The following is a 27,905-nucleotide window of genomic DNA, read 5'->3' on the forward strand; positions in this document are numbered from 1 at the left end:
ACAAGTGACTCTTTGGAAATTCCTAACAGTCAAAACAACACTATAATATTAATTAACTATTGCCAACAGCATCTGAAAGGAAAGAGGGCAATTTCAAAATTTAAAATGCAATCTTAATCCATAAAGACTACAGAGAACAAGCTGAATTTTATTTTCATGAAGTTAAAAATAAAAGTTTCTGACTGAGAAAATTTCAACCATTCTAAAATATCCAAAATAAGATTATTCTTCCAAGTAAGAACATAGAAATAATCAAATCTTCTATCTACAGTGAATAACCTAAAAATTGCATAAAATCAGCTCCTGGAAAGAGAAAATTAAAAACAGTAACCTCATGGTCTCCTATAAAAGTAATATTCTGCACTTCTATATCATTATAGAGCTTTCAATAGGGTTCTTTGACTCAGTATCTTCTTGTTTTTAAAATACTTCAACTTCTATAGCAGGAAGGCAGGCCTTTAACATGTAACATGTCCATAGGTAAATATAAGAATTAAAATCTGACACTGAGTCAGTTCGTATGTCTTTACTTTTTCTAGAAGTTCTTTTTGACAAGTGGATGGATCATCTCTGAGTGATATAGTGAGAGCTAATCCCTCTCTAAGAAGACTCTGCAAATTCAGCATAAAGACATCTAGTTAGTAGTTAAGATCAAGTATTTTCTAAAATGTTCAATAATTCAATGAATCAGAACTATCTGAAGAGTACCTTTAACATTACGTTTAGTTAAAGACCACAGAGATTAGAAAACACATTACCCATCTCAAAGGCGGGTCTTTCCATGTTACAAGTCCCTGAACGACCTTTACCATTTCTCTCTCCCCCCTGCACTCTCTCTCTTTTAATAAGGTTGAGCAAATGGGACTTCATTTTATCTGATTGCCACAGACTAGTGAGATTAATTATTCATGCTCACACTCTCCCTCTTGTTAAGACCATGCATTAGACTAATTTTTCTCTTTATTGCCCTAGTTGGGTGAGTCTCAACCCACGGCCACTCAACTCACTCTCAGAGGTGTATGGATATGCTGGAAAGAAGGAAAAAACTACCCATAGCTAAAATCTTGGAGAAAATGTTCTGCACTAATGTGGCCGCCAAATCAATACATGTCGCCGTGATTTTTCCTTTTAAGTACCAAGTGTATATTACAAAAGAGCTTAAATAGTGATTTCAGGGAAAATTTTTATAGGAGTTAGATGTTTCTTTAAGAATCATCTAAAATGGCTAACCCATGTTAAGACCGGCGTATATTTTGCAAAGAGAACTACAAGAGATGCAGTGTGCAATCGCAGGACACTGGGTGGCTGTCCTTTCTCTTTGGCTTCCAGGTAGATCTAGAGGACAGTAGGTGGAAGCAAGCACTGTCTTTAATAAGAACTTGAGCAAAGATCTGTCGTTTTTTTCTTCTGAGATCTTAAAGTATTTTTATAAATCCTAGTCTTAGAACTTTAACTTTCAATTTTGTCGATTATTCAGATTTCTCTGAAATCTACTTCTAAAAAAATCTTTTTTCTGATTTCAAACATACATCTTGTAACAAATTCTAACATAATATAATTACATAACAAAAAGTGGTAGCTTTCTGTGTAACCGTCTCTCAGAAACAAACACTTTACCTGTTTGGTGTATATACTGCTAGACTTTTTCTATACACGTCTGTCTTGTCTGTTTCTCTCTGTGTGTGTGTGTGTATGTGTGTGTATAAAATTTTTCTTTTCTCTGAATGGGATTATTGTTCTACAACTTGTTTTTCCCATTAAATAACATGAGAGTTCTTCCTTGTCAGTAACTATAGATAGATCTTGTTTTCTTAATGGCTACACAGAATTTCTCCATGAATATATAATTCCATATTGATATTTGGATTTTTGTGGATTTTTGTGTCGTTTCTAATTTTTTAGACAAAATAAATAATGGTGTAATGCATTCAACACCCAGTCAAGAAATACGTATTAATCATCTTGTATGCAGTAGGCACTGGAATGAACAGGGACGGCAGATGACGTGCAGAAGCCGCAGCCTGCTGCCAGCTGAAACAATCCACCTCTTCGCCAGCTGGTGCATGGCCACCAGCTGTCCTGCTCCTCCGTACATGGTACGTGCCTCTCCGAGGAGACCCACCTTACAGCCATGTCCTAGTAGCTGCCGTTGTAATGGCAGGGGCAGCAGTGCAGAGTCAGGAAGGAGGCAGTGGCCACAGGCCCAACATCTGGGAAGCATCAGCAGCTGCCCTGGTGCAGGCAGGCCCTGCATCTTCCAGGTGTGACCCGACAATTTAGTGTGTCCAGGACTGGCTTTCCAACCAAACCACGAGGGAAAGAGCTGAGAAATGGCTACTGTCCCTGTAATGGGGGGCGCTCAAGGCAGGCCAACTTCCTCCTTCACACAGTAAGGCCTGGATTTAGCACTGCAAACGTTTTCTCAATCTAGGACTGATATTACCCTCATAACTGAATGAGAACCACTTGCATACAAAACGCTCTATGAAGAGATTACAGAGCTCTGCAGCCCCAGACTTTTGGTCATATATTGACGAATAACGCAAGGAACTCCATTTGTGTTTTCTTTGATTAAGTTCACCGAAACAGTGAGTATTCTTCATACTCCTATATCTGCCAAAGGCAGTACACCAACAATAATGTCAACCTGAGCAGCCAGCTCACCCTGAGAACCCCAGCACTACCTCTCCAAAGGGGTGAGGAGTGGTCAGCAGGCTTCCTTACAAGACTATAGGATTTAAAAGGGCTTTGTGAATTACAGACGATTTGTCTGTCTACCATTTTAAAAAGAGAAGTGACAGGGGTCGGCCTGGTGGTATAGTGGTTAAGTTCACGTGCTCTGCTTCAGCGGCCCAGGGTTCGCAGGTCTGGATCCCGGGCAGAGACCTACGCCCGGCTTGTCAGGTCATGCTGTGGCGGCGTCCCATATACAAAATAGAGGAAGATGGGCACAGATGTTAGCTCAGGGCCAGTCTTCCTCAGCAAAAAGAGGAGGATTGGCAATGGATGCTAGCTCAGAGCCAGTCTTCCTCCCAAAAAAAACAAAAAGAGAAGTGACAAAGAGAGCAAAAGTCAGGAGATACTGTGGTGGACTGAAGTGGAGGGAAAGATAAAAGGCATGGGAGGAAGATCTGACTGACATTCTTGGTGATGACAAAGTCTACCTACTTTCTTTTCTGATCCCTAATAACCCACCTCCATCACTACCACATATATTTTGCCCTTCTAAGTGGGGGAAGTCATAAGAGGCCGAATCATAGAGAGTAAAGCAAATAACCCTTATGCTCTCTCCTCTTCCATCCCACTCAAGCCTGTTTTGTGCTCTCTTTGTGCCCTCAACACACATAGTTCATTCCCTCTTGTCAGGGCTGGAGGTGTTGACTGTCTGCACACTGCAGCTGGTGTTCCCAAGATGCCATCTTGAACTGTGCATTAGCTTCCTCCAACTTCTTCCCAGCCCTGCGGTTCTCAAACACTGAGGGTAGGCGAGTCACCAAGCATATGATTTTAGCAGGTCAGCTGAGGCTCTGTTACCAAGTGCCACTCCACGTGTTATAAAACACTGTCCTAGACTTAGACTATAAGTTCCTTGGGGCAGAAATCCTATCATTCATTCTTGCAGCACTGATTAAGGGCCCAGCGTGTGCCGGGTGCTCAGTAACTGCTGGTAGACTGAATGACTGGTGCACAATATCAGGCAAACCCAGAGCTTACCACAGTCTGGCACACAGCAAATACTCAGATATCCCTTTTGTGGCTTAACACACTCCCCCTTTCTGGAGGTCTAATTTTACTGCTGGCTTGTATAAAGGAACAACTTCATCCTACTCAAAATAGAAGGAGGTTCCACAGATCTCTCTCCATAATATCCAGATTCTAGGACCCTCAAACTGTATCCAGGCCTAAGGTTCCACCTCTGACAACACAGCAGACCAGAACATCTGGAAAACCCTCCTGTTCACAAACACTGAAAATTCTGGAAAAGATTCAGTCTATTAACAAACATTCCTTCAAACATTCTGTTTAACTCCTAAGAAAATAGAGAAATTTGGAGAAGCCAAAAACAAAGAGAGCACTAAAACCAGGAAGGGAAGTGGCTCTCAGGCCAGGGGCTGTCTGGGGACACTGCTCTGCCAGGGTCAGGGGCCCAGAGAACTGTGGAAACAGGAGGCAAAGTTTCCAGCCAGCACCAAGTGGAACATCAGAACTGAGACCTCCACATAAAGCTGGGGCCCTCATACAGCTATATTCACTCAGTAAAAAGCAAGCTAGGAAAAAAATCTATCCATTGGCAAAGAGAGTCTACCCAGAAACTTGTCTGCCTCAGGCTCAGCTCAGGATGGAAAACGTCTGCCCTAGGGTCTGCAACCACTCATCTGCCCTCACACAGGTTCAGAGTTTGAATTTAGACTACCTGCGAGGCCAAAAAACCCCATGCCTAGTAATTAGTTTGAAATATTTTCAGGTTGGTAACATGCCTCCCAGTACCTGGCAGAATCTTCTCAGTAGGAGACCCTCTCAATCCAGGCCCTTTAGGAGATCTACAAATCAAGATCAGCCAAATATGAGCTCACACACACACAAAAAATCCAAATGCAGAAGGAAACAACTCATCATACATGAGAGGCAGAAAACAAACAGAAGAATTAGACTTCAAAGGATATCAGGTATTTATCAGATAAAGAATATAAAATACTCATGCTGAAAATGCTTACAGAAATAAAAGAGTTACGGTAAGGGGTCAAAAGCAGCAAAACTGATTAAGCAGCTTTGAAAAACAAAGATAATTTCTAGAAATTAAAAAAAAATCAATGGATGAGTTAAAGTAATTAGAGTCCAAGAGAGAATTTTGTGAACTGGAAGACAGATTTTAAGAAATTATTCAGAATGCAACACAGAGAGAAAGAGATGGAAAATACGAATGAGCTGTGAACAACACAGAGGAGAGAAAAGTTGGTCCAACACACATCTAACCTGAGTTCCAGACAGAAAGAATAGAGAGAATGAGAGAGAGGAAAATTTGACAATGGTTGAGAATTTTCTACAACTGAAAGGAAGTAAGCACAAGAAATCCCACACAGGAAATAAAACTAAATCCAAACCTAGTGACATCAGAGCGAAACCACAGAAAATTAAAGGCAAGGAAAAGATCTTAAAGGCAGCCAAAAGAAGAGAGAGTCATAGAAGGGACTGATAGCCAATTCTCAGCGGCATCGACGGAAGTCAAAACCAATCATCTCTCCAAGGGGCTGAGAGAAAGTCAACCTAGAAACATAATGGACTAGTAAAACTACCTTAGAATGAGGGGGAAATAAAGATGGTTTTTGGATAAAAACACAGTGAACACTTGTGGCTAAGAGACCCTCACTAACAGAACTTCTAAAACATATACTTTTACAAGATGGAAAATTATTCCAGAAAAAAGGTCTGGGGTGCTGGAAGGAACAGTGAGCAAGATTCAGGTAAATGTGCACAAAGTATACAAATGTGGACCATATACAGCAACAACGCTGATTTGGGGTTAAATACGTAGAGCTAACTGTATCTAGTCCTTAGTGTTCCACACAGTCAAGTGCCCTGAATCAGGGCAATGTACCACGCCCACTGAGACGCCAGATGCATAGGGGACCGCCTAGCATTGGTCTGGAGTGAACAGAGGCTTCCTTGATTATCTGTACCCAGTTTGGCACACAGGAAGGACTCAGTATATATTTGATGAAAGAATGAATAAATGCTACACATTTCTGCCTGTATCTATCGATTACAGGTGAACGACACACCAGCCTTACAGTAAAGACATGCTCCACGCATACAAATGAACACATTAAGTCAATTTGCATTCCACCAACAGCAACGTATCTAGCTGTTTCATTGGTGGGAGGTACAGTTTCCCTCAGTACAGATCTTGAAGTACAAGACTAGTCATGCTTATTTTTTAAAAATAAAAGACACACAAAAGAAAGACCTCTCAGTCTTTGGGGTAGAATTTACCCATGAAACGGCACAAGTAGCTGTTCTGACCAACATAAATGTGACCCATGAAAATGTGGACTAAAATTTCACTACAAAAAATGCAGGGTCTGCATATCGATGTTCACATACAAAGCTAAGCGAACAGCCTCTATAAATTCACAGATGAGCTAAGATTTTAAAAAACGATGAGAAAGACAGACAATTGGGGAGGGAGGGGGTGCTAGCAAGAAAAGAGTAAATCATACACAAAATAGCCAATAAAAAAATAAAAAAGCAGTTAATATACATGAATAATGGATGTCTGATTTAAAAGCAGTTTACTCCGATATGATGTAATTTTTGACAATCAGCCAGAGAGACTATTTTGTAAGTCCTTGCCAGAGATAAGTCAGAGCGTGAGGCTTGGTAACAGGCGTATCTGTGAACATGTGGAAAATGACTTTCACCACCATCCCAAAGGTGACTTTCTGTTGGCAAACAAAAACCTCCCTCTCAGGTGCACTTAGCAGCAGCAACCAGCAAGATGCAAAGCTTGAAGAAATGGACCCCTGACACAAGCACAGATCCCTGCAACAGAGCAGCCCCTCAACAGTTTCCATGACAGGCTTCTGGCACAGTCCACACTCCAGTACAGAACAAAGGGAGAAGCAGCCTGGGCTGCTTTCACGTTTAAGTTCTAATTGGAGTGACAAGCCCACGAGGCCCAGATATTTCAGGGACGGGATGGTGCTGCTGAGCGTCGCCAGGCACCGGGTAGGCAAGGCCTGTGTGCGCTCCCCACCACCACGTGCCAATGCACCTGCAACCCCTGCGGTTCCAGGACTGGACTCTGCCTGGGGAGGCACTGCCAATCACCGCAGACTGTGCCAAACGTGGGGCTTTGTGATGTGGGCAGATGTCTACAAAGGACCAGAGCGAGGCCAAACCAATACCTATTGTGACCTAAGCCTGAAAAGAACCCAGAGAGCAAGAGTACGCTTGGGTGAAAATGCAGGCCATCATCATCCAAGTCTCTCTCTCCCCCCACATCCACGGGTGCTGGAAGGAATAGGGGGGGCAGGTCTACTTCTTGGAGTAAGCAGAACATGCTCTCCATTTTGCATCGGGGATCTCTTTGGACAATCTCTGTCCTAGAGCTAGAATGAGGAAAAGAGATGCGATTACAAGGAACTGGTTAAGGGGACATAAAACGAACAGGAAATGTTCATGATCAGAGCATTTACTCCAACAAAGAGATTATAATTATTATGCAAATATATAACTGAAAGCTGAAAATCCTCACATCCTCCTTTTATGCTCCCAATAGGCCTCATCATAATGAAGAGTACGGACAGTTTCAAAGCACTTCACAAATATTAACCACATGTAACTAATCACGGTCCCGATGAGAAAGAAAGTTATTATTAAATCTATTTTATATAGGGAGGAAAACAGGCTGCAAACTATGAAATGAATTCTTTAAAATTAAAGGTGACTTGGACATTATTTTTCAAATGGGAAGATTACAGGTGAGATGATGGTAATGTAAAGATATCTGTAAGCCCACAGACTTCACTAACATTGTACATGTTAAGTCAGGATTTTACAATGGCTTGGTTGTCAATTTTCACTTGACTAGCCTGGCAACTTCTAGTCTGGTCCCAAGTCATACTGGACAAGGCAGAATGTTGCTAAAATCAGATGAGTGAAACAAATGACGGAGAGTGCTAAAATCAGGAGAGTGAAACAAACTGTCCTCAGGAGAGTGGAAAATCGCAGCAAACCGTCCACTCCACGTGCTCCTCTCACACCCCTGAGGGCACAATGACCTTGAACAACACTATGCGTACACAACTGTATTAGCACAGACATGCTTAGCACTGTTTGCACATAAAGAACACTATAAATATTAGCTGTTGTTAATAATCATGATACGCCTTTCACACAAATCCTCTCAGAATATCATTCCATTTGATTCTCAGAAGCACTAAGAAGATAGACAAATTCTACTGTCTACACTTTATGCGTAAAGAAACTAGGGCTTAAATAATTTTAAGTGACTTGCCCCAAATTACAGCAGCAGCTGAGGATGCACTAGGCAGAGCCTGGCTACTCTTATTCCAGTGTCAATGTCTGCTACCACAGCACAATGCCTTTTCCGGTTCCTGGCAAAAATGGTTATCAATAATGGCTAATATTTATGGTGTTCTCTTATGTCCAAAACACTGCTATGACGCATTCTCTCACCTGATCCCCATGATTCCATAAGGCAGGGATCATGATTTTATTCACTTTACATATGAGGACACAGAGGCATAGAGGTCGATCCACTGACACGGTTACAAAGTTCTAGAACTGGGACTCAAACCCGGGTGGGTGGACTTCCAAGCCCACGCTCTTTAAACCTCTACCCCAGCGTGCTCAAAGCGAGGCCCCAGGACTGCAGCTTCAGCAGCGCTGGACACTCATAAGACATGCAGATCCTTAGGCCCTACCCTAGACTCACCGAATCAAAAGCTTTGGGCTGGGGTCCAGAGATCCATTTTTTCTGGCATTTGAGAACCCTGCACCACACCCTACACTGCCTCCCAAGACAAAAAAGAATTTCAACATTAAATAAGTGTTACTCAGCTATAAATGCTCATTTCCTGCCTTCCAACTGATGCCAATCTGGTTAAGAATAGTGCTGGGCAGTAACAGTACCAAAATGTAAGATGCAGACCCTGTGTACTGTAGGGAGGATGAAGTCAGAGAAGGAGGATGTTCACTGAGAGCCAGAACAGCTGGGAAGGCTCCTTCTGATAAGTGGGACTCTGGAAGGACCTTTCCTGAAAGGACAGGGAGAGACAAGAGGGGAAGAGGGAATGCTATATTGCTAGTCAGGAATACACGTGCCATATTTGAGGCTGCACCAGCCGGCTGGAGCAAGGGGCTCATGTTGGAGGTGTGGAATGGAGAGCAGGAGCCTGTCTCCCCCGGTCTTGAAGGCCAGGCAGAAGGCCGGCACCAGGGCCTCACCCATAGTCCTCAGCACGCAGCCATCGCTCTGACAAAACCTGAAAGAGACCACGAGGAGGGGCGCCGACAGGTGGAACAAGAGCACACAGGTGGGGAAAAGGCGGGGGCAAGTGAGGGTGGGGCGCTGGGGAGGAACTATTTTCATGTCATTTTCAACATATATTTTAAAACTTATTATGAACATGAGATAAGAGATCACATCCTAAGGAAACACCACAGCGCAAAGAGGCCACCCAAGGGCATAGGTGGAGCCTAGGCCAGAGGTCCTAACCTAGACAGATCCAAAGAAATCTGGGTATGAATTCGGTCTGGGTCCAGTCAGTCGGTTCCGTATCAATGGACCGTTCCAGGGCAGGAGAGGTGAGCCGGGGCTGGAACCCTGGTCACAGTAGAGCTGCTTTCTGCCTGTGGCACAGGTCAGAGGACTCCTGGCCTCACTTGGACACACTGTAAACCTCATCACTCCCCCCGAGTCCCTTAATTTGGAATGTGCTCGTTCAGATGTGGAAATGAGATGGAGTTTTCCTTTGCCAATCTACAAAACCGGACCTACCCTGTAAATTAATAACACACTGAGAGAATGCTTAAAAGAGTAACTTTGCATCCATTAGAAGAACTCATCTGCAACTCAATAATTGATAAGTTAATCATAAACCCACTCTCTAACACAGTGCCTTACAGAAGACTGAAATGCTGAGTAAACTAATAAATCATATTCATCTACGTACTGAGTAAAAAGGAAAAGTTCTCTACTTGGTAATATTTTGTTAGTCTAGTTGAAGCTGCTATGTGTATTTGAAAACAGTAAAATATCTTAAATATTCTGAAATCCAAACTCACACAGACCATTTTCCATGTGCCCTCTTTCTCCTACCCTCCCCCAAACCAACACCATCAGTCTCCACCGTATGGATATGTGTGGACATATATGGAAAGCACACAGCCTAGTCTATAGTGTTACTGTTTTCACCTGCAGAGCAAAGGCAAACATTTCCAACACGCCCCCGCAATCCTCATTAACTGAAAAAAACAAACTGATTTTTAACACTAACAAAACTAGTTGCTGCTTGGGCCGAATTTATTCGGAAACTCATCTGACACAAAGGAACCAAAGCCAGACCTATCCACAAGGTGAAATAAATGCAAATATCAACTCAAGGCTCACACTCTCCCATCAATATGGAATGGTAAACCAGGTTGGAAATTCCACAGAAATAATCAGGAAAGCCATTAGAAAAATTAGGCCCTAAATAAAATTCTAAGCTTAATTCAAAAGATAAATGAGAAAAAAGGCAATGATCATTACATACCAATGTAATGGTCTTGTAAACTTGCTCAGAGATTCAAAAATACTGATCAATGTTTTTGAAAATTAGAAAATGATACAAATGTCACTGGCATACCAAAAACTATAGTATGAGTGAAGACAAAAGATATTTAAGACACAGCGCCAGCCCTCTCCAACAAGGCTTTACATCCCAAAGGCTTTTATACAAAGTGACTCAGCATTCACATTAATTTCCTGCATTAGTTCCGCAAGAAGCTAAATTGACCTGTCCCTTTCTATTCTAAATGCACTCTTTCAAAACAATTCTCGGGAAAATGAATCTTGTGAAGAACCACAGACTACTATCACTACAAGCATGGCTTTAGTACAACTCCCACACTAGCCCACGGCACCTGTGCTCCAGCCAGCCTGGATCACCCCCTGGGCCAGCTTTCTGGCCCCCCTGGAAACCCCCTCCTCCAGGCCTGTTGCCTCTGCCTGGACTGCCCTTTGCTCAGGCTTTCCTGATGAACTCCAGCCTGACCCCAAAGCTGGTGGGATGGAGAAGGGAAGGAGGAACCCGAGAACTACTGAGCACCAGCCACAGTCAAAGCACATGACCTGCCCTTCCCAGGTGCTGTCCCCTTTCCAAATGCGACATCTGCGGCATATGAGTAGCTCGTCTAAGGTTTATCTGACCCCCAACCCTGCGCTCAGTCCCCAGTGGTTATACCCCCACCTTGACTTTTCCCTATACTTACTTCCTATAACTTCTTCACTCCCTCCCAGGAATAGCTCAGGATCGCTAGAGACCCTAAAGCACTCACAGCCTCTGTAAGAAGCAGCAGCATTCCAAAAACTACTTTTCGTCGAAATCACCCACCATGGCTGTAGAGAACATCAGAGGTGGTTGGGTCCTCAAAAGTCTCTCAGTCAGAGGTGTTTTGCTCTATCTTGAGAAACCCTAGGACTCTATGGGGGTGCTTCAGGGTTTTTACAACATGTGAGGAGAATTTATTATTATTAATTACTAACAATACACTAACATATCAATTACTGTTATCATCTTAATACTAAAATATGTACAAAACACATTTGAATGTTCAATCCTCACCTATTTATCTGCATAATGTTTCATTACTCGGGGATTCATTGTGAAGGTCTCCCTATGACTTTGTGTCCATCTCAACATGGAGAAAACCACCTTCATATCACCAAGTTGTTGTTAAGGACCACAGGCTGTGAGCCCCGAGGCAGATGTCATGTCTGGTTCATCTCTGTTTCCAGTGCCATCAGAAATCTAGTATATAGTATTGTGTTCAATGCATAGCCATTAACAATGACAGAACCTTAGCAACAAAAACAGATCCTTTTGGTAGTAACATCACTCAATAACCCAGAAAACTGGTCTCCAAGGGCTATTTTCCTCAATTACTCCAAGAAGAAAGTAAAAATAAAAAATGTTAAAGGTTTAAGGTGAAAGTAAAAAGGAAATGAAATATTTACTTGGGGAACTTTCAATTTTAAATTGTTCATCTTGCTTGTAAAATACTAAGTTTTTGATTCTCCTCTGGAACGGAACCTTGAACAAGCGAAAAGATGGATTTCCTATTCTGGTGTAGGTATGGGCGAATGTGGCCAGAATCCATGAGCACTACCTTTCTGATTCCAAAGGCTCTCCCAGACAGATATTTCAACTCGTGACGAGTGCAAGCAACCAATCCAGAGTCTTTTCACGTCCATGTACAGGGAATGATTACCATAAGAGACGTTAGCAATCATTTTCCAGTGTGATGTGAGCTGAGGCAGCAGCGCCAGGCAAGCGTCCTTGTCACACACATTCCAGCCTTCTGGATTACTTCACTCACATCTCCCTGATTAGGATGCACGCCGCGTGCTGCCTAATACAATCTGCCATAGAATGCCAAGTACTTCAGAACTAAATTAGGAAATATGTCCAAATACATAGAATGATGCTGAGAGCCCTAAGCGGGTCTCTTTTCCTTTATGAGGCGTGAGACTCATCGTCAACATAATGCTCTTAAATGAGGCAATTTTATCTTCTAACCCTCCACCTCTGAGAGCAAAATTAATTCAGGCAGCAAAAGAATTAATAAAGATGATATGGTATCATAAATACATTTTCATGGATGGAAGTATTTTTGACAGATTCAGGAAATACGAGACAAAAGAACAAATTTTAAAGGGATGTTTGGACACAGAGGGCTACATTAGCAGAGCTGACACTGATATTTACACTGCAGCATGATGAAGAGATGAGGCCAGAGTAACTGTGTCACATTTGTTTCCTTTCACAATCCTATGCAACTTAGCAATGGCGACTTTTAAGGTCATTTAGCCATAAAAGAAGTCTGAGAACCCAAGAATGCAATACCAAAACTTAAGAACCCATGTTCATCTAAAAGTAAAGGACTTTCAAGCAGCCCTTCTGAACACATACCCCTTGCCCAGCAAGACACAGGGATCGATGAAAAAGGACTAAACAAGTTCCTGCCCAAGCATTCCTGCCAGCAATCAGCAGGGCCCTTAGGAGATCCTGTTAAAGAAGTAACAGCAGAGCAATGGATTCTTCAACCCATCTCAGAAGCCCTCAGCTACCCAGCAGCCTCCAACGGTGGATTAGCTCCACGCGACGCCACAGGCAAAGGAAAGAGTTTAAACTACCTAACCACGTAATCAAAGAATCGAGGAGCGTGGGTGCTGGACAGGAGCCCAAAAGTCATACGTCCAACCCTTGGCAGTTTACAGAGAAGAGGCAGGTCGGCTCACTGTCTTAAAAGAACCCCGGATTCCCCCTCAAAGGTACCAAATAAGCCGAGAAGGGCACATATCACTGAGTGTAGCAGCGCCTTCCACCCTAACGGTGGTCTGACAGGGCTCTCAGTCCTGCTGCACTGATTCTAGGTGAAGCCACGTGATTCTAGATGAAGTCATTTATCCTAAAAGCAGAAAGTTACAAAATAATTAAAATGAAGGAACCAGATAGATCTCAATTTATTCCTTCCGGCCTCATTTTGTTGTCATATTTCTGTAAGGCTCCTGAGAGAAAAGATGTTAGGGAGCTGCTAGGAGAATGGGATGCAGTGCCATCCACCACTTTCCAAGGAACACCTTCTACAGAGGGCAAAACCCATCAACATGATAAAGGCACAGACCCCTCTGACCCAGCACATTACTCTGAGGAACTAATCCTATAAAACACATCTATGCGGACCAAGTGTCATCCGATATAGCAAAAGACTGAGAGCAATCTAACTTCCATCAGCAGGGGGCTAGCCCCATTAACTAAGGTACATCCACAAGGTGCAATCTCAAAGCTGCACGCACAAAACACACCAGGAAGTTCTTTATTACGTTAAAAGAAATGACGAAATGATCTCCAAGAGACTTTGTTGCAGGAAAAAACAAGGTGCAGAATAATATAGCATTTTACCATTTATATTTTTTAAAAAGAGGGGATTGAGCGCACGTATGGGTAATTTGCCTATATATACATAAAACATCTCCGGAAGGATGCACAAGAAACTGGCAACACTGATTTGGCTCCAGGAAAAGAAACTGGGTGGTAGGTTGAAAAGAGTGGGAAGGAGTCATCCCTCTGCACACTCTCCCTTTCGTGTCTTTGGTTTCTGAATCAGGTGAATACATTACCTAGTCAAAAAATACTTTTTTTTCCTAAGATGTTTAAAGATCTGATCTTTTAAGAAGGAGTGAAAATAGATAATAGCCATTTTTTCTCTGACTTTACTTGGCCAAAGAAAATGCTGGCAAACCCAACTGTGGCCCCTAATTCGGGCCTCTGAAACCCCAAGGTCTGGGAAGCCCTGTGCCATAGGCAAACCCAGATGTACCAGAGCATTGACTCTCTCTGATCCTGCCTGCCTGAGCTAGAATGATTCAACCAGCTGTATTCACAAACCTTTTTTAAGATTAAACAGATAAATTTTCGCTAAGTTACTTGGCTTCACTTCCTTAGAAAATTATGCTTATTAACAGAGATAGGTTACTTGACAAGTACCAGTGTGTTGAAACCTGTGCATCTTGCTATTTTAACACTCCAGTGCCAGGAACACAACTGGTGCTCCGTAACTATCTGTGATGAATACACGACGGGCTGGCTAGTAGATATGTGAAGGGAGGAATCGGAACCATTATTACTCCATGCTCAGACAGCTGTGATGCCTATAAAATGCTAATGTGATCATCATATGGTACAAGGATATTCTCTAGCTAAACAAAAATAACCCCTCTGGAATATGTCTACCGATTAGGGACTAAAATTCTATATCAACATTTGGACTTCACTGTCTGTTTTTACCACAGTTAATCAATAATGGACTATAGCTAAACTCCAGTTCTGTATCAGGTACAAACGAAAATAAACCAAACTCTCTGTTCTCTCAAAGCCTTCACCTGAATCCTAGATATACTGGCCAGAGACACAGACACTAACCCCCCATGGGTACACAGCTCCAGGCAAACTGGACTGCTAATAGTCTCACACCAACCTAATAAATGTGCTGGACACATGCTGCCAGGCTGAGCACAGATACAACCAAAATATGGTATTTACAAGCACAGTGACACCGAGCCTGCACATGAGACCATTTGAGAATTATGACAGTCCATTATAGGATAGCAGGATGAGACTAAAATCTCACAGAGCCACCCATGACATGGCTCAGTTCACACAAATGTAACTTGACAATTACAGTCCTTAAAAATACATGTTTTTCTGAGGAAGCAGAAAACCCATTAAACACAATCAGATGGAAAGTTCTGTCTCTGCAAAATAAAATAAGGAAAGTTTCATAGATAAAGCTTGGCTTCCCTCACGTTCGAGTGGGTGGCATTCCTGTTGGAGAAACATCTCAATGCAAAGTTATTATAACCCAGCACTACTAACAGCAACCACCCGCCCACCCACACAAGTGTGTGAGGGTTGGTGGAGTACTCACAAAATATTTGGATGACTAAATGCTTCTGTCAGATTCCAAAGAGATATTTAAACACATTCATATAGCAAATTTACTTCCACTCTTAATTGTAAAATACCAATGAAGAATACCGGGTAACAAGTTATTTGAGGGACTATAAATTTTAAAAATCAATTTTCAGAAAATTAATGTATAATAATATATTAATATAATAAAAGTCATGTATAATAATGTATTAATTATTCTTATAACTAATGCTTTTAATTGCGTTGGAAATTTTGAGAGGCATCCAAAAAAGTGCCTACTTACATCAATATCTAAAGGATGCTCCCAGTCTAATTTTGTGCTGAACTATCCCTTCAACTGGTTTCTCAAATATATCCACCATGATTGTATCACCATAGAAATAAATCCACTCAGGTAAGTCAAAGAGAAATAGGGCCTGCCAAATGAAAAATTTATTAAAAATATGAAAAATTTAAACCAGGCTAGTACTAAACATAATTATAACCTCACTACACTGACAACTCGAGAAATAAATGAGATAACCAAACTTTGAAAGCATGATGGATGAAAAATTAGAAAGCAAATAGTCTCTCTCCTCTCAACAAATGAGCTCACCAGGGACCGGAAAAGAAAGTGTTTTCAAAGCCAGAGAAAGGAAACTGCCTCAGGAAACCAACTGCTGTCCTCTTCCCCCACTTCCTGAGAAGGCGAAACACAGGAGTTAGACCATCATAGACTTTCCAGCTGAGACATGCCGAATGTGCTCCACCAAAACAGGCCGACTTGAGCACAAAGGGAGTCCCTTCTCACAGTGAGATGACAAGAAGCCACATGTATTTTCTACTGCTTTATCTATCTTCCCGGATGACGAATATATACTGGGATCAGGATGCTTCAATTCTCTGAGCACTTAAGTTGCAAAACCAGTGAACACCTAGATATATGGGATTTGACCTTACAGATGACTACACACAGGGGAAACAAGATGTAAAAATCACATCTCTTAGGAGAAGGATGTTATCAGAGGAGCTGCTGGCTCAGAGAAGTTCCTTCGCAGGGATTACACCAACCGCCAGCAGGATCAATAGCAGGCAAATTGGAGGAAAAACAAAACTCTATCCCTCCCTCCCCTGATTCCACTGGAAGAGAAAGAGAGTTCTATAAATCAGCTGTAAGACTAAGTACTTGGCCTACGGTCAGGACAGCAAAATGCTAGGTAGCGATAAAATTTAGTCTTCATGCAAAGAATTTCAATTAAAAACTTGTCTCCTTCCTTCTGACTCAAAGAGTATCAGAGGCACGTTTATGCACTGTTAGTGAGAATGTAAATTTTGATGCAACCTTTTTAGACCGCAATTTGGCAACGTCCATCAACATCTTAAGTGCACATACCCTCTGACCAAGCAACATAATTGCTAGCTAGGAATTTATCCTAGAGATATACTACACAAGGACTTGTGCAAATTACAACATGCATTGTAGCATTGTCTATAATAACCAAAATAGAGAAAGCACCCTAAATGCCCACCAGTGAGGAGGCCGGCTAAACAGACTATGGACTGTAAGCATATGTTGGAATCCTAGGGAGAGGGAGCTTGGTGTATGCTGACATGGAATGCTCTCCAAGGTATATTATACAGCATGTATACTATGATCTAATTTCTACAAAGATACATTTTTTAGTGTATAAATGTACGTATATACGCATTAAATTGTTCTAGATGGATACCTAAAAACTGTTAATAGTTTCTTCTGTGGAGTGGGGCTGGGGGAAAGGAGGAGAAAGGAAATGATTACTTTTCATTTTATACCCTATGGAAGTGCTTGAATTTTTTTTACCACGCTGATATATTGCCTGAATACATCTTTAAAAAACATATCAGAGAGCTTTAATTTTTCATTTGCCTTCTAAAAAATAAAACCAATGTTCCTTTTTGTTAGTTGTACATCTTGCTATTTTTTTGTACCTTATTTCCTTCATACACCCATCCCAGACTCTTCACACCAAAAGCAGCCTGGTTGGCTGAGACATCTAGGCATGTGACAGGCTGGCCGTAGACGTAATGGAGGGTTCTGGCAGAGTCTTCAGCTTTTAGCAGGTATACCAGATCTCCAGCGGTGGCTACTGCCACAGGGTACCTTCCAGTATCTGGAACTATCTCAAGGTAGTCAACCTGTTAAAGGATAAGAGTTGTTTAGTCCTTTAGGTCTCACCTACAATTCCTACCACATATCCACAAGAAGACCAGCAACCCAACAGAAAACGATGGGCAAATAGACAGTTCACAGGAAATGAAACAGAGTTTATACACAAATGAAAAGATGCTCATCATAAAAGAAACACAATACACTCCTAATAAGAGAAACACAAAGTAAAAATTCACTAAGATACCATTTTCACCCGTCATATTGGTAAAGACCAATTAGTCTGCCAAGACACTGGGCTGGAAGTGGAGGGAGGACAACCACATCTATGGCTCCCACCTACAGTTAGTGTGATGTAATCTGGTCCAACTGGTATGGAGGGAAGTCTGACCACACTTATCACAACATCAAACGCACATATGCTCTGATCCCACAGGTCACTTCTAGGAATTTACTTACAAATAAACTCGCATTTATGCAAAACAATTGTTATTTGCTGTAGCACTATTCTGTCATAGATAAAAACTAGAAAAACCTAAACATGGGTTACTAAGGGACTAATTAAATAACTTACAGTAAATCTATGCGGTTGGAACACCACGCAGTCACAGAAAAAAGCATGAAGACATTCTTTATAAATTCATACAAATGGGATCTCCAGGGTAAATTTGGCGGGAAAAGCAAGGAAGCAAGGTGAGTAACAGCATTCAGTGTGTAAAAGGTGGGGCAGAGGAAGTGTATGATGTGCTTGGCTTGTACATGCATAAATCTAACAATGGCTGCTTTCAAGGAGGGAAATGAATTGTGAGATGGGGTGGAAGGGAGATTTCTCACCGCAAACCTTACTGAGTCTTTTAAATTCTGAGCCATGAGAGTATAGTAACTATTCAAAAAAAGCTAAGGTTTTGTAATAATTATTATAAATAATAATTTTTTTACAGGGAACTGAATAAATAAAACTCAATTCCAAATTAGCAAAAATCTCATTTTAACATCTGTGCAAATACCAAAAATGTGCTGCTAAAAGGTTGAAAGTATCTGAGTTATCTGCTCTCTCCTGGTTTCAATGTCATCCGAGGGCAGGAAGGCCCCTACGAGCATTTTTACACTAGCACAGTACTCCCAACCACATTACTGCTCCCTCCTTCTCTAATCTGCACAGGTATGAGGGGCTCCCTGGGAATAATCTGTTTTTCTACATCCATAAGTGACACATCTCCTGAGTGCAGTTCACATCAGGTTTTCACCTCCTTGAGTAAATTCTGAAAGTACAAAAGCAGGAGGTAAGCCATGCTATGTAATTATGAAAATTTGCAGTGTAAAAGGACTGCACGGCCCTGACAATAAGCTAAAGGAGTTCAAAACCCTGAATCCTGAGGACTTTCCAGAGGAGCTTGAGAAAGTAAACGTCCAGGTGACTCTGCTCATCGTTGGCCCCGACCGTACGAATGGCGGCCCCACAACCCGAGCCGAGGGCCCATCACAAAGGAAGGATGTTCTAGGCCGGTATCACAAACCCGGGAACACTGCCATTGTGATTCAGCGAGCCTATCTTGGGGAAGACAAAAATGGCCCAGCTCTATGGGCCGGGGGGTGCCTTTTCCAGTGACAGTGCGTTCTGTTGCAACCCCTCATCCAGGGTGAGAAATAATACATAAAAAGTGTTATAACACATGCCTCAAGCAATGGTTGCTTGCCTCCTCTTTCTCCTATTCTAAAAATCATTTATTTTCCAAAAATCAACATCCTTAGTCTAGCCATTTAATTTCAACTTAATGTTGGATTTTGGACAGACCAAGAGGCTCAGATTGACAGTGGTTGTGCCATTTGCTGGGAGCTGTAAACTACTTCAAAAAGCTTCCAGTCTGTGCCAGGATGCCGCCTTATTGCCAAGGCAGGATTTACACTTTATAGAGGGACTTGCATCTTAAGTAACTGTCTGAGTTCATATAATTATTGCTGGTCTATGGTGCTCTTTAGGTAAAGACCAAATAATAAGCACTATGGTACATTTGAGAATAAACAGAAATATGGAATTTTCACATTTTTCTAATAAATAAACCCAAGAGGAGATGACAGCATCAGGCAGTCTGGGGGAATACTAAACCCAAACTGCAAATACTGATCATTAAAGGGACAAGAAGCTTATGGAGGTGACATGGTGATGCCATGGCTCTTTAGTTATTCAAGTCTGACCAGATTTCCATGAGGGGAAGAGGGAGAAGAACAGGACTTGTTCCAGGCCAGGCCATCAATTCATTACTCAGCGTTGGCTTTCCTCACTCTCCTCCTAGTGCCAAGATCAAGTTTGTTTAAATTAAATCCAAATTCAGCATAGAGAGAATGCCCTTCCTTCTTACCACCAAACCATCTCCTACCGTACAAATGTAGAGACTCATGTACAACTCAACTCAGAAATAAGCTCCATGTGAAGAACTCTTCAGGTTGCTCAGCTTTGCAGATGGCATCCTGGAACACAGCTACCCAATTAACACTGACTTAAATCCATTTTCACTCAAGAGTTACTCTAAATTCCAGGTGAGAAAATCTTAGGATGAAGAAAGTGTAGGATGGAAACCTCCCTTCCCATATGGACTGGGATGATAGCACTGAACTCATTTTCACTTATAAATTAGGCCAGAAACTGACCTCAGATTTCCAGGGGTGAACGTCCTGTTAATGTGAAGGAGGCTGAGGACCACAGTGAGACACTCTGGCCCTGAAGTCAACCCTGAGGTTTGAATCACAACTTCTTAGCTCTGGGACCTGGGGCAAGATAATTCACTGCTCTAAGCTTCTACTGGCTTATTCATAAATGGAGAAATTTACTACCTATTTCACAAGGTTATTGTGAGATTTATGGATGTGAGGCCCACACTAAGCCCTGAGTGAATGGGAGCTGCCAACATCATTACTATTTGCTTATATGAGACCAGAGATTCTAAGAATGAAAAATAAAATGACCACACTAAAACCTCACCAGTTTCTGAACTTCAAATTCTGCAGCTATTTGCCAATATCCCTCCTCATTGGGGCACAACATTACGACATCAAAAGCAGAAGCTGTGGCAACAGTTGCATCTTCCTGGCTTAGGGCTAGTGCCTGTATTCTTGCATCATGCTCAAAACGATGAACAGGATACTTTCCAGTCCTTAGATCCCAAATATTGAGAAATCCTATGTAGAAAAAAAAATGCAAGTAACAATTTTAAATTCACTTAATATGCCCAGTTATAAAATAACAATCATGCAATATAAAGAAAGCTAAAAGATAAATGATAAGTTGGTTTGGTTACAAAAAATATTTGCATCACATATAACAAAGGGCCAATTGCCTTAACATATAAAGGGCTTCTAAGATTCAATAAGGAAAAAAACAATTGAAAGGTGAGCAAAGGACATGAGCATGCTGTTCACATAAAAAGAAACACAACTGACATATAAACATGAGAAAAAAATGTAAAAATTCACTCAGAAAAATATAAAAACTGTAATAAAATACCATTTTTCATCAAACTGATAAAGAAAAATTTCATAAAGCATTTTGTTGTTGAGGATACAAGGAAACAGGCTCCCTCTTAAATTGTTGGTGGGAATGTAAACTAATTCACACACTTTGAAGGCAATTTGATAACATTTCCTATATACATCTGTAATTTGGTTAGACACTGTAATGTTTTTAATTATGTCTAAAGATCGAAAGCTATCTAGACGTCCATCAATAGAGAACTACTTAAATAATGGTACCTCCATAGTTTGGAATTTAAATAAAATGAGCGGTTAAAAAAGTCAGCCTTACATATAAGTTATATGAAATGATCCACAAAATATATTGCTAAACAAAAACAGTAAAGGAGAGAATAGCGGTATAGTATGCTATATTACTTTTGTGTTTTATAAAATGTACACACACACACACAAATGTATACATGGACTATCCCAGAAGGACACACAAGACACTGTTAACAATGACTGACCCCTAAGGAAAGAAACTAGGGAAAAGGAATAAAAGTAGGAGGGAAACTTACTGTATATCCCCTTGTATTCCCTGAAATTTTTACCAAAAATTATCTTTACCAAAAAAAAAAATTTTTTTTTAATGTTTTTTATGAGAGAGACCTAAGAAGAATGGGAATATATATATTAATTGCTGAGTTTTAACATATGGAGTTCTTAATTCATTCTTCTATTTGCCCACTCATTCATGCAACAAATAACCACTGAGCACCTGTTATACGCCAGGCACTGTTCTAGACATCAGCAATACCTGAAAACAGCCATAAACCTACTCTAGTGGTTCTTACAAGTATTTTACATCCTCCCTCACCACCACCCTCTTCTGGCCCCAGCTGGCAGTGGCATTTTATGTTAAATAGTTCAAAAACATGAGCTTGACTACCCAATGCTTGTTAAAAATTCTGATTTTATTATACACTCTTCTCCCCAGCACCTTGAGTACTGCTACCCAGATGAATTCCTCTTACACACATTGGCCATGTCTCCACCCTTCTGGAATTGTCTACAGCAATGATCTCCAAGTGTGGTCGCCCGGATTAGTGGCATCAGCATCACTGGGGGCTTGTCAGAAATGCAGATGCTCAGGCAACAGACACTCTGGGGATGTACACTCAAGTTTGAGAACCAGTAGTCTACGGGAACTTAAACTTTTCTATCAGAAATATAAACTTTTCTCAATTTGCGATGCTACTTATTCATTTCTCACCAAATAATTTCTTTTTATCATTCCCATCCACTAAGCCACTTCTTTCCCACAAAGATTTATCCAAGAAAATAATTTCTTTCTGCATCCTGTTGGATAATCTCCCATTCCAATTCTACCTGATTTTATTTTTCAAAATTCACTGAGAAATAACTGTGTGGAGATAACACAGTCCGTGGCTATTAGAACTCAAATCCAGCTCCACCACTTGCTGGATGAAGGCCTGGGGCAAATTACTCAAAGCCGTGAGCCTGTTTCCTCCTCTTTAAAACTGAAGATAACATCCCACTGCTGGGGAGACTAAAGAAGATAGACCTTATAAAATGCTGGAGACAGACCTATCATTTTTACCTTTCTTTAATGTATTCTATAGTGCCTGCTGTGTTATAAAGCATATTTAATCTACTGACAATGCTAATTTCCTCTCTATTGCTCATCCATAAATCCAGTTCCACTTCCTATAACTTCCTATTGCCTAAAACAGATAAAGCTTTTCACATTTCTTCTCTTTGCAATCCATCTTCCCATCTTTCTTTTTTCTTGCCTCATACATTGTCCTTCAACATTAAATGCTTTGAACTTAGGATCTTACTATAAAGTATCATTCAGCACTAAATAAATATAGAGGCAGAAGAAAATAATACATTTGGGCTGCTTTGCGAGACTTTCAAGCTGTCAGTAGGCTAAGTAGGTGATTACAAACAAAAGCAGAGCTTTCTTCAAGTTAAATGTTGCTTCAGATGTAAAACACAGCATACTTTCCTAAGAATCATGACAAACATGGGGGATAAGCAGATCGCAAAAGGCTCCACGACACATTCCCCTGACGAAGATTTTGGCAAATTCTTTCCATTCTGACCCAGAAGAAACTGATACACTGCAGAAAATGCCAATGGCTCTACACATTAAATAGCAGATAGGCACATTCCAAGATGTGCCTCCTGCACATACTTCTGTACTGCATTCGTTTGCATTTGCTTGGAGACATCACAAAAAACAGTAAAGAAAATAGTAAAGTAAAGAAAATACAAACTGCTACTTGCATAGAGCTTTCAACCGTTCAGACACTATCCTTCGTCTCCTCTCCTTCAGTGCTCACTTCCATCTTGGGAGGAGCATCACTATCCTCATTTTATAAGAGAAGAAACAGAAGCTCCAAGTCATTAAACATTACTGGTCCAAAGCTGGGCTGGAATTTAGCTAGAAGAGTGCAGGACAAGCAGCTGCATTCACAAGTGCATAAAATAACTATGAGCTAGATGAGTAACCGATGTCAACTCACCCTGTGTTCTGCCAAGTGTGGAAGTTATTCAACCACAGCTCACTCAAAGCACACATGGAGTTTATCTATAAACACATTTTTCATTATTAATCATGTATTGGTTTTTTGGCATCATTTTTCCAACAGAATGGTATGCCATAAAATACCCTTCACCACAAGGTTGAGTTTCACAGAACTATCCTAAGAAGGGTCTTTTTGGAAAATATATTGTCGGGTTCCATCAATTTAATGGTCACATCTTTCTCTTCCAAATGCCTGCTGTGTCATGATCTTTGTCAATTTCCTCTGCTTCAACTATTAAGCGTATAACTTGGTCAGATCCTCACTTGCCAATGGTGCCACTATCATCTGCATAGTCCTCCAAGATCACTTTTAGGTGCATAAGCATGTAGCATTGTTATGTCCTCCTGATGAATTGACCCTTTATTATATGAAACGTCCCTCTTTATCCCTGGTTACATTCTTTGCTCTGAAATCCACTTTGCTTGACACTAATGCAGCCACTCCAGCTTTCTTTTGATTAGTGTTAGCATGGTGTACATATTTCTGTCCTTTCACTTTGCCGTGTCTTTATATTTAAAGTGGGTTTCTTGTAGACAGCATACAGTTGGTCTCACATTTAATTGGGGTGCTTAGACCATTTATCTTTAATGTGATTATTGGTGAGGATGGGTTGAATACCCTTTTACTGTTTTCTATTTGTCCCATTTGTTCTCTGATCCCTTTTTCCCTCTTTTCCTGCCTTCTTTTAGATTGAGTATTTGGATTCATTATGTGTTTATTCCGATTGATTATGTGTTTATTCCATTTTAATTCCTTTGTTGGCTTATTAGCCAAAACTCTTTGTTGTGTTATTTTAGTGGTTGCTTTAGGATTTTAACATACACCTGTAAGATAATGCAGTCTGCCTTCGAGTGATAATATACCACTTTACATAGTGTAAGAACTTTACAGCAGTGTACTTCCCTTTCCTCCCTCCTAGCCTGTGCTATTGTTATCATATTTTTAGTTCTACAAGTTATAAACCCCACATGCACTGTTATTATTTTTGCATAAGCAGGCAATTATCTTTCTTTTTTTTTTTGTGAGGAAGATCAGCCCTGAGCTAACATCCATGCCAATCCTCCTCTTTTTTGCTGAGGAAGATTGGCCCTGAGCTAACATCTATTGCCAATCCTCCTCCTTTTTTTTTTTCCCCCTTTCTCCCCAAAGCCCCAGTAGATAGTTTTTATGTCATAGTTGCACATCCCTCTAGTTGCTGTATGTGGGACGTGGCCTCAGCATGGCCGGACAAGTGGTGCGTCAGTGCACACCTGGGATCCGAACCCGGGCTGCCAGTAGTGGAGCACACGCACTTAACCGCTAAGCCACGAGGCCGGCCCCGGCAATTATCTTTTAAGGAGACTTAAATAATAAGAAAAAGAGTCATTTATATTTACCCATGTAATTACCACTTCTACCGCTCTTCCAATATCACTTTTAACATTTAAACCCTGCAGCTTTTGCAAGATTTGCAGTTTCATTTTGCAACTGTACTCTTGGATATCTGACCCAAAAACACATGGGCAAGGTAAGCAGGAACAGATATAGCAGCTAACAAGAGAGATATCTGAGTGAAAGCTAATTTTATAAATGGTCGATTTATTAGTTAATACACTTACATCATGGCTACTTTTACAACCTCAAAACTGCAGGGACTCAAACAGTGAATACTTGAATTATAAGAATGCTTTACAATACTGTAGCAGATTATCATCCATGTTAACCAATATTTAGCCAAAAAAGAATCAATGCAACAATACAATCAATAAGTATTTACTGAGCCCCTGCTTTGGGCCAGCTGCCATTCTAGGCACCGGGGAAACTGCAGTGAACAAGACAAAGTAAAACAAAAAGGTCCCTGACTGCACGGAGCTGATGCTCTAGTGGCATCTCCCAGGCATCTCATCTGGGGGCACACAGAAAGGATATGACCCTTATTCTCACAAAACTCACATTGGAGAGAAACATAAACAGCTAATAACTAAAATGTTACATAACAGAGAGATGTATACAAAGTGCAATGGGACAATGGATGAGCTTAACTTTTGGTCATGTTGTCACACTATGTGAAGATCCCCAAAAAGGAGCAGCTAACTCTTCCAGACATTTCAAGTTGAACTGGGTCCACGTCCACTGCACGACATTAAGGAAGAAGTAGTCAATGCTGTCAGGGCCAAATAAATTCACTCCTCAAATAGGTGATGATTTTAAAAATCTGATGTAAATTCATTTGAAAGGCCAAGTTTTATCATACTGCAGATGCAGCAACAACACGGCTTTGGCTCCTGATATTGCGTGGGCTTACGAAGCGACAGGATTGTGTCCTTTTCCTGCTACATTCCCTGTGGTAGTAAATTCAGACTACTGAATGTGGCTGAACATCAATAAAGGTTTCCTGAATCTTGTCATGTTTTAGCAAGGGAACATTTGATGTAAGAAACAGAAATCCACTGAAACTGGCTTAAATACAAAAGGAAACTGACTGGAAAGGAACAGAGCTATCTGATGGAACCCAAGGGCACAAAATACAGCTGGAGATTATAAGGGATCAGAACCAGGACCTAGAAAACATTCGGAACCAAGGTGGTATATGTCTCTTGACCACGTATCTTGCCACTGCCTCTCTCTCCACAAACCAGCTTTCTCTCTTCGCCACTCTAGGAGGGCTTCTCCTCCAAGCACACAACTGAGACTGAAAGTTTGAGGCTCATCCCAGTCGATGAATCAGCTGCCCCCAGGGCCTGGGGTCCCCATCCTTGTCTAACCAGCTGAGGCCAAAAGACCATTCAAATTCTATGAACATGCCTGCCCCTAAAGAGGTGCTGAGGTAGGACCTCAGAGCAAAGAAATATCCCGAAAGGTCTCTCCTGCACTTATCCTGCATGCTTGGCCAAGGTAAGACAAGAGAAAACTTCTCAGCAACTGCAAAGTGAGGTTCTGTGTAGTTCCTTAGTAGTGACGTAAGCTGGTTGTTGCCATCTTTCCCTGAACCAGGCATAATCCCTAAGAGCTGGAGCTCAAGGGCTTCCATTTGTCCCACGCTGAGAAAACCGAAAGGAGGGCAGGCGTCTGTCTTTTTACCTGACGAAACCTCAATAGCTGGACAGAAGATGTTTAACTCTGGCTTGCGCTGGGATCACAACACTGTTTCATTCATGACAAATATGAAAAGGACACAGACAAAAGAAGAAAAAGGGTCTCTCAAAATATCTGAAAGAATACAATGAGTGAGGGCCCTCAGCCCAACAAAGTGGACAGGAGTAGGGCTTGGCGGTCCCACCCACTCTCTGGGCTCAGGACCCTCCACCTTGACAAGCGGCAGCAGGGCTGACAGAACTGTGAGTTCACCCTAGAACAGTCACCCTAGGAACAGTCATGAAAGATGACATTAGTAACGACGGCCAGTCTTTTGGAGAGACATAAAGCCCGCTCCGCAGCTGTGGATGGGCACCCATGCCAGTCTACAGCACGCCCCTCCCACCTCCCAAAGGAGGCCAGCCAGAGTGTGGTAATGAAACTGCACATAGCGGAAATGGGATCTAAATGAGTTTACACTGATTTATGTTGGCTTTTGTAAAGATTACTTGGTATCAGGCAAGTGCTACCACTGTGAAATAATGTCGACAATCCTTAAGACCTCTGCCTAATGGTACTTGCACAGAATATTTATATTCCTCGTCATGGGAACAAGGACCATAACGGATACCATTTTTGTTTTATTAGGGATGCATATTTAAATTAATCTGCTATTTGCCTAAACAATTAGCTGCTTCTGTTTGTGTGCACAAAGCCAAAATTGCAATTAGGCTTCCATCAAAAAGATAAGTCCCAACTAAAACTGTCCCGGTGGAGTCGTAAGAGCTCAGGGCAGAACTTTCCAAAATTACTTTTTAGCATAATGGTAATTATGTTAATTGCTTGAAAGGTAAATAACTGCTGAACTGGTTTTGGAAACAAACACAACTGGTATTGCCCCTCCCCTTTGATCTTTTTCATGCACCATAAAATTTAAAATAGGTTAACAGTTTAGAAAGGCATAGATCAGTCACCTCTTGAACTACAGTTTGTCTGATGGTCTTTAGTGCTTTCTTGATTAGAGCTCCTTTTAGCCAAGAGCTCCCATCCTCTTGAGCTTGCACAATAAACACCTGAGGCTTGGGCTCAGCTTCATACAAGTTAAGTAGATAGGATCAATTAAATGCAGCTCAGAGACACTGAATGAAGCTGACTATTTATAAAGACAGCTGGCAATCTCAATTTTCAACATGTAAATAAACACTTGCCTCTAAGAAATTAAGCAGGAGTCAAAAGAAATTCTGCAACAAGAGAAAAAGCATTTTAACAAAAATTTAAGATATACCCATTGCACTCACTGAACATGTACCTCTTCATTCATTAAGTGCATAAAACATCACTATGAAATATAGGCCAGAGATGCAAAGGTGGCAAAAGGTTTGAAAGGACAAAAGAAGTTTTGCTTTCAGGGAAGAGGTGGCCAGTGGAAGATTAATATCA

At 41.3% G+C, this 27,905-nt stretch overlaps 1 protein-coding gene across 2 annotated transcripts in view; it reads right to left on the reverse strand.

Annotated features, from left to right (window-relative positions):
* FBXW8 (F-box and WD repeat domain containing 8) overlaps nucleotides 1-27,905 on the reverse strand; it is a 117,114-nt gene that overhangs the window by 22,427 nt on the left and 66,782 nt on the right. For both annotated transcript variants that reach the window (XM_087424144.1, XM_087424145.1), the window contains exons 6-7: nucleotides 20,327-20,523; nucleotides 17,169-17,375 (exon numbers count right to left, since the gene is read on the reverse strand). In XM_087424144.1, the coding sequence (XP_087280270.1) occupies nucleotides 17,169-17,375; nucleotides 20,327-20,523 (404 nt within the window). The remainder of the gene's footprint in view (nucleotides 1-17,168; nucleotides 17,376-20,326; nucleotides 20,524-27,905) is intronic.

The sequence above is a fragment of the Ceratotherium simum genome, chromosome 35 (genome assembly GCF_057802395.1).
Source record: "Ceratotherium simum simum isolate JZ-2026a chromosome 35, ASM5780239v1, whole genome shotgun sequence".
Taxonomy (NCBI): Eukaryota; Metazoa; Chordata; class Mammalia; order Perissodactyla; family Rhinocerotidae; genus Ceratotherium; species Ceratotherium simum.